This window comes from Chionomys nivalis, chromosome 12, assembly GCF_950005125.1.
Source record: "Chionomys nivalis chromosome 12, mChiNiv1.1, whole genome shotgun sequence".
Taxonomy (NCBI): domain Eukaryota; kingdom Metazoa; phylum Chordata; class Mammalia; order Rodentia; family Cricetidae; genus Chionomys; species Chionomys nivalis.
In genome coordinates, this window is record NC_080097.1 from 46077263 (window position 1) to 46090888 (window position 13626).

The following is a 13626-nucleotide window of genomic DNA, read 5'->3' on the forward strand; positions in this document are numbered from 1 at the left end:
TACAGGGTATTCATCCCAAGAAGAGATAAGACAGTTATGAAACTGGGTAACCTTCCTGAAAGAGGGACTAAAGTTAGTGGGAAAGACGAGATGAGGGCGGGGTAAGGTGGAGAGAGTGTCTGCAGTACAAATCAGACCACTTGAGTTTGGATCCCTAGACCCACATAAAAGCCAGACTCCGTAACACAAGTGTCCGTGATACCAGCGCCCCCTACAGGGACATGGGAGGCGGAAACAGGAGAATGCCTGGAATGGGCCGGCTAGCCTAGTGAAAGCATCAGTGAGCAGAAAGAGTCCCTGTCCTAACAAGGTAGAAATCAAAGGTCATTATCCGAGGTTGTCCTCTGAACTTCACACAAGCACCGTGGCACACTCACAGACATGGGCACACATGCACTCCTCACACACGCGCACCTTACACCACAAAGACTAGATGAAGATCAGCGAGCTTGTGGACACCCTCCAAAGGGCGAGACTCGCATCCGGGCTGCTTGCACGTGCTGCCGGTTCCCAGAGGCCCCCAAAGGCATCGCAGGTAGGACAGAAAGGACATTCTGTGCCGTCAGCAGATCCTATGCATTGGTTAAGACAGAGAACACGCTGGGAGAATGCCTTGAGAGAAGCAGGAACCTAACAGGATCAGCTATATCCTGGGCCAATTCTGCCACGCCAATGGCGTATGCCATGTCACCACTCTGGGGTTCCATTTTTTTTTTTTATCTATAAAATGAGGAAGACGAATGGCCCCAAAGAGTCCTTCCAATGGTGTATATTTCAGTTTGCACTTTTATAAATACCAGAACTCAAAAAAAAAAGTCCATAAATGACAAAGTTATCATACACATCCAACAAACACTTTCGACTTGCTCAGTACCCCTTCCAGGCACTGCCATCATCTCCTGCAGCCTACAACAGCAGGCAGCATCCCCCTGACAGCCATCACTTTACCACGGATGAACAGTGATGCTGAGTGCATTGACCAAGGTCAAGAGCTAGGACAGGATCACACGTCCAGCCTCCTTCGTCCCTGTGGCTGCGTTACGCTTTTCATAGAGAAAGCAAGCTGACTTTCCTGGGAAGAATGCCAGAGGTTCCATCCTCCCCACTGAGAATATACTGGAATATTAGAATAACAACTTTGGAGACGGAGGTCTCTCCAAACCATTTCAGGACCTGGCTAGAAACATGAAAACCCAGAGAAAGGAGCAACAGGGAATTCTTCCCGTTTTTTAACGAAAGAGAAAAAATTAGGGATGGGAATTTGGGGTTTCTTTAAAAATTACATGATTGCTGGAAGTTAATCTGGCATTTCTTCGTTGGTTTGTAAGTTCTGTTTCCAATCACAAAAACAGACAGCTGAGGAGGCCTAAATCGCATTTCAGTGAATTAGCATCTTGTCCCAGAGAATCTATCTCCCTCTGAACACAGCATAGAACCCAGGCTGGTCCTGTGTGGCAGGAAAAACTCTCATTGTTAAGAGCAAATTTGTCAGGAGCCCCTACATGGCTACCTGAGATGACAGGCTTCAAATTCAGCAACAACCATCAAACATAGTTAATATTAAAAAAAAAAAATGGCATTGAGCTTGGAATGTACTAGTTGCTCTACAGAAAGGATTTGGCCATACCCTGCCAGAGAGGGGCAGTGGCAGGCCCAAGGCCTCACCTTCTTCTGTCAACTCACACACCTTACGATACTGAAGTCAGTGCTAATAAACTTGCCAGTGAGTCTGCGTTACCTGGAAAGAAGGTCCTAGCCCAAGCCTGTACCCCAGTCCCTGGGAGGCAAAGCAGGAAAAACAGCACAACCTGAGCTGCAAAAACAAGACCACGTCTCTAAACACCAAAAATTAATTTTTTAAAAAGTGAATAAAAAAATGAAAGGAAGATCCTGATTTCTAAATCCTGACTGCGAGTTTCGTGCCTTGCAGAAAACACGAAAGCCAAGATGACAGCAAAGTCCCCCAGGATCGTTCCCCAGAGTTAAGACTCATGAAGGAAGGAGCCGTATAAACAGCAGAAATCACGTTGTTCCCCTACCTGTCGATGATGACAGGGTCTGACGGAGTCTCATTCCGATTCCCGCAGCTCTTCTTCTCGCAGCATCGACTGTAGGGGAGAGGGAATCAAAACGATGAAAGAAACTATGTCAAACTGAAAAAACCTTCAATGAGCATACCATGTAGGAACATTCCCAAATGGCCAAAGTAGCCTCCGGACTATAAACCACACAAGAGCAAACTTCAGGACAATGCTCTATTTATTTAAAAAAAAAAAATACCTGAATCCAAACTCATTCAAATTCTCTATCTTAGGAGCTGGCGGGTCTCAGCTTTCCTGAGAGCCATATCTGTAACTTAACTACAGATGTTTGGATCTTAAGATCTACCGAGGTCACTTCCGGGCTGACACACGAAGAATTTATGAAAGTGTATTTTAAGTCTTTATAACCCAATAAATATTTAAAGAAAGAAAGGGTGTAGGGATGTATTAAAATGTATAAAAATGAATAAAGAAAAAGAAAAGGATGATCTGATTTCTAAATCCTGGCTATAGATCAAAAGTAGCTGCCTGGGTTGTTGTAAACCTATTGACCTACCAGCTTTCTCTGGAAAACAGGGTGTCCTTTCTAAGTGCTTATTTATCCACTCTTTGCTGTCAATTTTCCAAAGATGAAGGAAGAAAATGAGAATTTACATATTTTAAGTTGTACAAATTTTATATATTTTGTCAAAATGGATGCATAAAAAAAGAAAGCTATGCATTTTTAAATCGGGAGGAAATGAAACGCCGAGCTGGAGAAAAGTAACAAACGATTTTCGTCAGAACAGAAATAGGACTTGAATGCATCAAGTCCCAGTCCTAAAGTCTCTGCCTCCCAAGGTGCTCGCTCTGTTAAGTACAGGGAGCCTGTTAGACAGACAGACAAAGGACAGAGAAATGCTGAGGGGATGAGGCCCCCAAAGCAATTACAACAGCAAGGAAGGGCCCAAAATGACTTAAAAGAGCAAACATGTTGGTCCCAAAGTATCTGTTCAAAGTCAACAGACAAGGGTGAGAAGACCAGCAGGGTACATGTAATCCAGCCAGTGTTCATCAGACAGCGGACACTTGAATGCTTGCTATCAAGAACGGTTGACTTAGCTTGTAGCCTTGACATAGCTCATAAGAAAATCATGGCCATCCTACCGGTTGGAGATATCTAATACATGTTTTAATGACCATCCTCGTGTGAGTGCTGCCCTGCTATGGTCACTCTGCAGCTCACCTAGGATAAACCTAGCCCCCAAGAAATCGCTGGACCAGGAATAAGCAGCCTGATGCTACCCATCGCTAACTAACAACCAACACTCGGTCCCTTATCTGAGTTTTGCTTCCCTTCTCCTGAAAGCATTTGGGTTGGTTATCTTTAGAAGGGCTTCTAGGGTTAAGCAGATGAGGATGCAGCAATGAGAGTTCACGCAAATTATAACAGTACAAAGAGAAACAGGAAGGGAGCCCGTGTGCCAACAAGGGATCCCAAGACATGCGCCAGCGCAGTCGGGGATCTGCTCAGCCGCCCTCTGGAGCCTCCGCAGAATTAAACAGAAACAAACAATGGAGGGGGTGGAAAGATGGCTCAGCAGTTAAAAGCACTGACTGCTCTTCTAGAAGGCCCAGGTTCAATTCCCAGCACCGCACAGTGACTCGCAATATCTGGAACTCTGGATCCAGGGGAAGTCGATGCCCTAGACAGCCACCTCGGGCACCAGGCATACATAACGTACACAGACATAAATACACGCAAAACACAGGCAGAAAAAGGAGTTTTGAGTTGGTTTGGTTTTTCCGGACAGGATTTCTCTGTGTAGCCTTGGCTGTCCTGGAACTCACTCTGTAGACCAGGTTGACCTTGAACTAAGAGATCTGACTGCCTCTGCCTCCCAAATTCTGGGATTAATGCTGGATTAGTGGATTTCTTGCCGCTATGTCTGGCAAGAAATTTTTTAAAGATTTTGTTTATTCTACTTTATGTGTATGAGTGTTTTGCCTGCATGTATGTATATCACATGCATTCTTAGTGCTTACAGAGGGCGGAAGAAGGTATTGGACATGTGTTATGCTAGGAACTGAACTTGGGTCTCTTCGAGAGCAGCAAGTGCTCTTAACTGCTGAGCCATCTCTCCAGCTACCCTTTTCTTTTTAAATGAACATTTACAAACTTTTGCAATGTATCTCTCTTACCAGAGATACACAGATTAATCAGTGGGCAACTGTACCACCCTCAGAGTGTAAAAGGCCCTTGGGAGACATTAACGCCTGCTCATCAAGTGGGCACAAATGCAGCTCTAAGACATGTATCAAATTAGTAAATATTAAAAATTGTCTCAATTCTCCTGAATGCCAGTCTTTGCCACTGGGACGCTCTGAAATAATATTTGACCTTTGAAATTATATTAGATCTTAACTTTTAAAATTTCAATTCATCCCAAGATTAACACCCATAAAAAAGAAAAAATCCTGGCCAGCTGTACTTCTGCCTCCCAGAGCCCTTGTATTCCCCACAACTCCCTACCCACTGTACCTCCACCTCTCCCATCTCCAGAGTATTCTTTCTATCGGTGTGTTACCGTTAGCTGGTCAGTCAAAACAACTTTGTACAGCTCTACAGTTTCAAGAGCCGCCCTCCATACACTAGCTACCTAAAAACCTCCAAAACCAAACTCTCCTTCAGCATCGGCAGCTTGTCAGCCTTGCCCCCACCCAAATACGTGCACAGCAATGGTGCAATTTAATTACAATCACATATGTCCTCAGAATGTGCCGATCTGTTTGGTTTGGGGAGGAATGATTCTGAGGAGGCCCATAAGTTTGCAAAATTGCTCAGCTGAATTCAGCTGCTTTCCACGGGGATTTCCTCTGTTGTAAAAGAGGAGAAAAATTATTTAAAAAAAAAAAAAGTTAGCTTGTGCCAAAGTGGTCCATGTCGGGGAGCAAGGGAGGGGAGGAAATGGCCTATAGAGAAAAAAATGCAGAGAAGCCGCTGGGCTGATCCTTTATTTCTAAAAGGAAGGCCCTGCACTAGTGCAGAGAAAAGATATAGACATTCACTGGGCTACTGAATCTCAATAGTAAAAATATAAACATACTAAGAAGCGGTTGTATTGCCCCATTTGAATACTCCTTAAAGTTTCTCTGGGTCTCTCAGTTAAAACAAAAATTCCTTTTCCTATGTGTGTGTGTGTGTGTGTGTGTGTGTGGTGTGTGTAGTGTGTGTGTGTGTGTGTGGTGTGTGTTTACAGAAAGTTCTTGTTAATATGCTCTGGTTGTGTTGGATTCTTAAGCGTTAGTCAATCTTAGCGTTCCTGAGAATCAAGGGAAGCGATGAACCCAGGACACATAGAACCACAACCCACCAACACTGTGGGTAGCTGGCACTCAGGAACGGGTCCCTGAATCACTCAGGTGACATTGCCTGGTTTTCTTTCCTCTCTAGAGGAGGCCTGAATGACCGGCTTTAGGTTCGTCTATTTTGGTTCAAAGGCTCTAGGGTTATACTCCAATGAGCAGGCCTTTTAGTCTGAAGTACCTGAGAGATTTTTTTTTATGTTTTGTTTTGAACTGACAATGAGTATAAAATATGAAAAGATATGTAGATAGGTAGATAGATAGACAGACAGACAAGAAGACTAAACTTCAATAGGTTAAAACTACCCTAAGGGTTTGGGAATGTTTCTTTTCTTTCCCCGATGTGTGAAAGTGAAAGCCATCTCTCTGTCTCCCAGGTTTAGCTCATCCTACAATTTATTTGGGGCTCCTTCTGCTTGAAACACTCTCAAGTTGCTCACAGGCCTCTCCTTCCCAGGGACTCTTTGAAGCGGGGTGGGGGGGGGGGAGAAAAAGTAAGGCAAGCTATGGCTGAGAGGTTGGGGCTGAGGAATTTTTATCGCAGTCCTGAATCTTACCTGAATTTTTTTGTTTTTCGGGAAAGGAGGAAAATGAGAAAAAGAAAGATGAAAAGATGACTGGGGAAGAAAAAAAAAAGCCCTGGTCTCGGTCAGAGGGAGTCTAGCAGCCCAACTCCAGCCCGAGATAAGCTAATGTGTCCTTTTCCTCTGCAAACTGCTTTTAAAATTCAACCCTCAACTTTCAAAAATCTGTCTCTAATTTCAAACTCAAATAAGCTCCCAGCATGGTGGCTTTTGTTTTGTTTTCTTCTCCCCAACTCCTCCCTGCGATTGCATAACAAAAGTGTCTAAATTCACACCATCTGGCCGATAAAGACACTGGCCCCACTGCCCGGCTGGCCCATCTGATTAGGGCCCTGTCTAGCCTGCGCCTTGTGGCGAAAAGTCACAGCTGTGGGGTTTGCTCGCGCTCAATACAACTCTGTTATTAGCCAGCTGTAGGCCTAGAGACGACTTCTGTTCAAATTATAATATCTTTTAACCCTCTGAGCATTGAGGGCGCAGGGGTAGCTGGCAGCAACATAACACCTAGATATCTCCTTGCTAATAATTGGCAAAATGAGCTAAGGCAGGGAAGAGCCGAGATCACTGGGGAAGAGAGGAAAAGTTATTCCTAAAGAGATGAATTTTGCCCCTTTGTTTTGGCACGCTCACACACATACCACCACCACCAAAGCCAATGACCAGTTAATGAACCTTTTACTAATGAATACAGAACAGCAAACCATTCCCGGAAGTACCCAGGTATGCCAAACAAGACCATGCGATAAAAGTATATGTACTAATTAGTCACTGAAGAACTGAGCATCTCACTTGGGCTCCATCACTGACAGCTGGAGCTGACTGTCCAAGTGAAGGAGAAGGACCGGTTCCCCTTCCAGGAAAATCAGTCCCTTTAACTAATGAGAAGTTCCCCTGTGCCTACGGACTCACCTATCTCTCACCTCCCAACACACACACACATACACACACACACACATGCGTGTGCGCGCGCACACACACACACACACTGCAGACCCGTCTGACAGATTATTTATTCACCCATAATTAATATTTGTTTGAAAATCTAGTTTGCAAAGAAAGCAAGCGCGCATCTTCCCCACTCTCCACTGCAGAGAAGTTACAGTACATTAAATTTTCATATTGTGTTACTAATGCAGACTAAACTAGAGGCTTTAAAAATTGATGCTGCTATTTAAACCGCATAAAACAAGGAGGATTTGATTAGGTTTAAAAAATAAAAGCGTCATCCTTAACTACAGCTTCATGGAGTGTGTGAGCATTATTTAAAGTGATGGGGGGATTCCTTAGACAATGGCTACTCAGGGGCGTCTTTCTTTCTTTTAAGATTGTCTCTCCAGACAGGGATACTTAGAAGTGTAGAGAGAGAAGAGACCTCCTTTTGACTAGCCAACCAAATCAAAGCACTGTGACTGTGTCGTCTAGGTATGACAGGCAAGTACCAGGAAGACCAGGACTTCTGACCACACCTGTCAGGACCTGGGAAGTAATGGAGTCTCTTACCCATTGCCCAGGCCCTCCTCAGACCATGGTACCTCAGTGCCCTGCGGCTGAGGCCATGGCCAGGCCTCAACTTCGCCTCTTGATGAATTTGCTTTTCTAATACTTGGCCACAACCTAAACAAGCATGTCTGTTTGTTATGATTTCTTACTGGCTGGATTGAGGGGGTAGGGAGGGCTTTAGAGAACTTCCTAAGGAACACTTCCTACTAAGTCAGATGACCAGCAATTATCCCCACACGGCCAGGAATGGGAACAACAGTCAAGGAATTGAGAGCCAAGCCGAGGGAAGAGCAGAGGCTTGCCCTCCAGACTTTGGAGACAGGGAGATGTGTGTACAAAGCAGACCTTTCCATCTTATACTGAAGGCGTTCTTCCCAGGGTCCCTTGTATGTCCTTCCCCATTTATGGTAGGCTCATTAACACCCTACCCACTAGACAGCACACACACACTGAGCCCTCCGAAAACATTAGCTGAGAGAAAGAATGCAGGGACGAATTCCCCACCACTCCCATCACCAACTTACTTCAATTTAAGTAGGAGAAGGGGGGCAATATGCAGAGCTCAAAATAGAATGGATTGGGCCCTGAGGGCCTGCAGGAAGGCCCAGAACACACAGTGTGATCCTCTGAATCCATCTTTCCTGGGACCTCAGATGTCCCCAGTATGGGCTTCTCCCTATCCTTACACCCATTGATTTTCTGCCTCTTGATTCCTTCTTGAATTTCTTGACCTAAGAAGCCCAGGTATCTCCCAGGAGGGCTGGGACTTAGGACCTGGCCTCTCAGCCCCCTGGTGGTGCCTGGCCTCAACTGAGTCACCTCAGGGCTTAGTGTTCAGCAGCTAACTCCACAAGCTGCACTCATGGAAATCTGCCCTGAGCAGGCAGAGAGTCTGGGGGAAGGCTTCATCCCAAATTCAACCCCAAGCCCACCCTGATGCCTGTGCAGCAGCTAAGAGTTCCCACTTTGTGGAAGAAACTCTGGGAAGCCAGGAAAATGGAATCCATCTTCTGGTATCCCTTTCCCAGTCTAAAGGACAATTTTCCAAAACAACAACCTTAAAGACAAGGAGAGGCCTTCAAAATCGGCCCAGGGACAAATCTACCAGATGCCTTGAAGCAGCCTCAGGAGCATCCAGTTTTCCAGACCAGCCCAGGCAAAAAAAAGGGGGCTCTTACCTGCACATCACCTCATGTGTCAGCAGGACTCGGCACATTTCTGGGTTCTTATTCTGCCCCTCATAGGCTATGGGCTGTCAGAAAGGAAGACACGATGAGACAGAGGCAAAGACAGGGCTTTAGAGCAAGTCCAAAAATCTGTTCCCCTCACTGCCACCTCGGAGACCCCCCACACACACACACAGAACCAGAGCTACAGCCCCATCGATACAGAAGTTCGCCCCTTAGTTCTTAGCAAAGAGGGATACCCCTGTGAACCGAAACTTCAGTAATTCTTTGCTGCCTTCAGCCCTTCATTTGCCACACCTCCCAACACCTAGCATTCCCCCATAGCAGATGGAAGCAGAGGAGAGGGGGAGAGTTTTTGTTTTTGTTTTGTTTCCCAAAGTGGGCTTGGGGTGAGGGGAAGTGTGAATCCGCTACTGTAAATCACGCTAGAGGCAGAAGTTAGAGACAGCCCCGGGAGTAGGGAACCAAGGCAACCGGCTCCAGGGCTCACCTGCTTGGTGACTGAGTCGATGAGCCTGACGTAGAGGTCTTGTTCTGTTCGGACACCTGCAGGGCGAAGGGGGACAGGCGATGTGGGCAAGGACAGCAGGAACCCTCACAGTTCCCAAACCCCTTCCCTGCCCTGGAGCCTGATCCCGGCTGTCCATCAGGCCACAGACCCCGTGATGGAAGTGACCTGGAGGGGGACACCTCTCAATCACCACCCCCAATCAGGACCTGCCCTCACTAGCCTAGTATTTCCCCAGGTACAGTAGGCGGTAGCTAGCCGCTATACCTGGCTGCAGTGCCTGCCCACGAAGCCGCTTACCGTTGCTGTAAAGGAGCTGTAACTTGTAATGGGTGCCATTATTGGTCTTCTCATTGCCTTGTTCCTAAAAATACAGAAACCCTTCTTGTACTTTTTGGTAACCCCCCCCCCCATGAAAGAAACAGGCTTTGAACAACCCTCCATCCAGTTCCCGGGGTCAAAGGGCAAGGAGCAGCTCCCACCATTGGCCACCTTGAAGGGAAATTTGTCAAGACTTGCAGTCACTTGACCTTCATCAGCCCTTGCCTCTCCCTCTTAAAAAATGTCCTCATAAGTGCACCCCTGCCTCCTCCCGCTGCCGTGAAGACCAGACACCCACACCAAGGGCTCGCTTTAAACAGTGCCCACCCGCCCACCCAATCCATCTGTCCATACGAAGCCCCTGGGCTTCTCTCAGGGAAAAAAAAAAGTGAGTCTGCCTGCCCCTTAGAAGGGCAACATTAGTTCGGGCAAAACCGGAGTGAGCAGGCCCAGGGCTGGGGACCTTGGCAACTAGCTACCCTAGGGTTCCCTTTGCACAGCTAAGGAGGCTGGGGCCAAGACACAGCTGTTGGGCATGTATTGGTTTAGGTAAACAACCCTTCATTTCAGATCAAATCCAGCCCTCAAATCAGAGTTTGAGTTCAAAGAAGGCACTCTGTCCTTTAGTACGTGGAGGGGGGTGGGGCTGTAAAGACTTTTGAGAAAGACAGCGAGCATGGGAAGGCCGACCAGAGTTCCCACATAACACTGAATTGACACACCTGCACCCCTTTGCGCTCTTCCCTCGCTGCCAGGTGAAAATGAAAAAATAAATAAATAACCTGGAGACTGACAGTTGGCAGCGTTGGTTATACTTTTAAAACTACAGTCTAAAGAACTTTTTCTCCGAAGTCAGTCAGTGTCTTCTACTGACCCCAAGTCTAGGTGCGCGCTGCTGGAATCGCCGAATTCGGAGTGGGACTAGCAGAGGGGGGGGTGGGGGGGCATCCACTGAGTTAGAGACTGAGGATGGGAAGCCTCAATTTATCATCCCTGATGATGCGAGCGGGAAAGTGTCGCAAGTGACAGATGGAATCCTAGTGCTTCGTAAGGAGGGAGTTATTAGGCCCCGGGGCGGGAGGGGGTGCAGGGGTCTGCTTACTTTGTCGTTCTCCACAAAGTCCACGAAGGCTGTGCGCTCGATCTCCACCGGCTGTCCCTGCCTGTCGTAGAGCGCCAGGACAAAATGAAAGAAGTTGGATTTCCTCAAGTTAGAGGGAGGTTGCTTTTCAAAGTGGGCCCGGGACAGGGCCACTCCGCTGCACCGGAAGAGATGGTAGGAAGACAGGACCCGGGGAAAGAGAGAAAGACAAGAGAGTTAGGCAGTTACTAACATGCCCCAACCACACTGCAGAGGGGCCAAGAGATCTACAATCTAGGCCCCAAATACCTGAAACCTTCCGGTCCTTTACCATTTCCGTTAGGAAATGTATTCCCTTAGAGGAGTTACCATAGGCACCTTGCTTCCAGCGCCCAGTTTGTTAGACAATCTCCCAGAATCCTGTCGCCAGGTCGCTAAGTCCCCTTGTCCGGCCTTTAGTGGAGGCGAAAGACCAGAGCTGCCAGCTAAGGTCCTGAGAAGCGAGTCTAAACCGCTGACGCCTGCCCTATCTTCCTGCAGCCTCCTGCCAAACCTCAAATCTCTGACACAGCTTTGGGGGTGGGGGGGCGAGATGAGATTCTTTTGCATCTGAGCAAATGACCCCTTTAATTCCTGTCTAATGAGTTACCAGCCCTGTGACACAGCCTAAAAGACGGGAAGCCTGGAGCCCAAGTCTTGGTCCTCACAGGACCTCACCCGCCCGTTTGGCTTACTCTACCGAAATTTGCATTCAGAACAGCGTCTGGGCAAAATCCCCACAGTCGTCGCTGGGGAAAGCGGACCAGGGGCGAACACTCGTTTTTTGAGGACCTTCGCCCTCCGGAGCTGCTCCACGTGGAGAAGCCAAAATATTAAGAGGCAATCAAGCGTACTGGCCGGAGACCCCGGTGGTCAGCTCTCAAGCGTTTTCCCCAGTTCCCTGACTCTGTAGCGCTAGACCCGGAGTCCTCCAGAGCCTTGACTGTGTGCACAGGACCTCCCTGTATACCTGTCTCCGTAAGTGCCACCCCCATTTAACTGAAAATCGTGTGGCACCGGCGAACTGACAAATGTCAAGGACAGCCCGGTGGCCCTAAGGTCTTCCGGATTCTTGTGTTTGGCACGGTCACGGTCACTTTTTTGAAAGGTGTACATTTTTGGCTAGACTCTGACTGCCTGCTCAAACTTTAGCAAAGTGCATTTTATTTCGGACGGGAAGACAGGAGGACGGACGATGTCTTTTAAGTCCAGCTAGGAGACGAGTCACAGTGCGGATCTTCACAGTTGCCTGCCTTAGTCCCCTCGCGCCGGGGCGAGTCCTCAGAGCGCTGTTGTGAGCCCTAGCCTCCGCTAAGTACCATCTGCTTCAGAGACAGCTGAGCATCCCGGCTCCGGAGGGGTGGCAGTCGGGCACCGCAGCCCGCTTCAGTCACCCGGCATGCGGCCTTTGCTTCGGCTCCTTCAAAGGTGGCAGCCAGTTCGCTCTACCCGGGACACCTGAAGATGTGGCATGTCTGGAAATGGGGTCATTTCTCGGTTAGAAGTTCAGATTTAAGGAGGTTGGCGCGGAGAGCAGAGGGAGAGACGACAGTCCTGGAAGAAGTTTGGAGGCTCTTGAGAGTAAGGGAAGCTGCCTCCTGTAGATCCGGCCACGAAGGCCACGAATTCCAGTTCAGAAGCGATGCTGCGAAGGGGGACTGGAGTGTCTTCGTGGGATGGAACCCTGGACAAGACTACCATCCACACATGTGAAGATTTGGAGTCAAAATCAACTTGAGGAACGCGCAAAATTGGAAGTTGATCTTCTCTTCGGCTCAGGCGACCGACCTCCTTTCTCGCCTCTCCCACGACTTCTGTGCTTCAGTCCTTGCTCGTTAATTTCTCGCCCGCCTCGGTTTGTCTGGCCCACTCTCTCTGACCCAGGAACGGCTTGCCTGTCCCCTTTGCCAGAGCTCCCAGCCGCCTTGCTTTCCCCTGCAGCCGCTCAGGCCTTTCCGGATCCTCTCGCCGCCGCCACCATCTGGCCGCTGGGCTCCCCGAGCCTCGGAACCATCCTGAAAGATGCTGGAGGAAAGGCGCTCGCAGGCGCGTGGAGAAACCTCGGGGTGACCGGGAAGCCGGTTCCGCTGCCAGCTCCGGTCCTCACGCTCCGCTCTTGATTCCATGAGTAAATGCTGAGGCATGAAGCTTTAATGCTACTTCAAAATATTTTCCCCCAAAGAACGGACTGTGGGAAGGAGTGAAGGGGAAACACCTATGACCTCGGTAATTCAGAAACTCCAGTGTTGGCTGCCGAAGGATTCCCCTGGCCGCAGCGACCTTCCCGCCCCCGGGAGAGCCCCAATGCGCATGGCCTGGAAGGACAGACGGGGGACAGAGAGAAAAGGAAAGAGAAGGGGAGAGGGGCTCACGGAGAGACAGACACAACCAGATACTTCCAGAGCACAACGTCTCCAGTCTCATTACCTCTGAGCCGCGACATTGGCGTCCACCACGCCGACATTCCGGACCCAGGACCTGACCGAATCCATCTCGGCGCCCAGCGACTTTTCTTTCAGAGCTGGTCCTCTTCCTAGCGTATCTTGAATCCCAAACATTTAAAAAGTCTGATCCTTTACTGTCGCCTTAAAAGTGACTTTAGGACAACACCGCCCCGACTTTCCAACGCTGCCAGCAAACGCTGTCCTCCAAAGCAATCCGAGAAAGGGGGCAAGTGACGAAGTTTGGGGCCCTCTTGGAAAGAAATAACCAGTCCTTCCCTCCACGCACAATGCACTCAAAGTTTGGGGTTTTATCCTCGGTGGCTTCAGATCTGCCGCCTCGGGGTTTCTACCACCCTAGGTCGCCCGCATCCTTCCAGTTGCAGAGCGTTCTCCTGAAAGTGATCGCAATTTCGAAGCATCACCTGTACTGGGAAAAACAGGAGGAGATAGATAGCTGTCTGACCTCTCCCCTTCCTCCTGGTTCCCCCTCCCTGCTCCTCCCCACCGTTCCAATATAGAAAAAAAAAAAATCCCCAACAGGATCAGTTGTGAGAGGAAGGGGAAGACCCGGAGCC

General features: G+C 48.6%; 1 protein-coding gene across 1 annotated transcript in view; it reads right to left on the reverse strand.

Annotated features, from left to right (window-relative positions):
- The window catches only part of Ebf2 (EBF transcription factor 2), a 194769-nt gene extending 181382 nt beyond the window's left edge, over positions 1 to 13387 (reverse strand). Inside the window, exons 1-6 of the mRNA XM_057785942.1 lie at positions 13035 to 13387; positions 10590 to 10746; positions 9467 to 9530; positions 9149 to 9204; positions 8650 to 8723; positions 2040 to 2108 (exon numbers count right to left, since the gene is read on the reverse strand). Of these exons, the coding sequence (XP_057641925.1) occupies positions 2040 to 2108; positions 8650 to 8723; positions 9149 to 9204; positions 9467 to 9530; positions 10590 to 10746; positions 13035 to 13165 (551 nt within the window). The 5' untranslated portion in view covers positions 13166 to 13387. The remainder of the gene's footprint in view (positions 1 to 2039; positions 2109 to 8649; positions 8724 to 9148; positions 9205 to 9466; positions 9531 to 10589; positions 10747 to 13034) is intronic.
- Between the last annotated feature and the right edge of the window lie 239 nt (positions 13388 to 13626).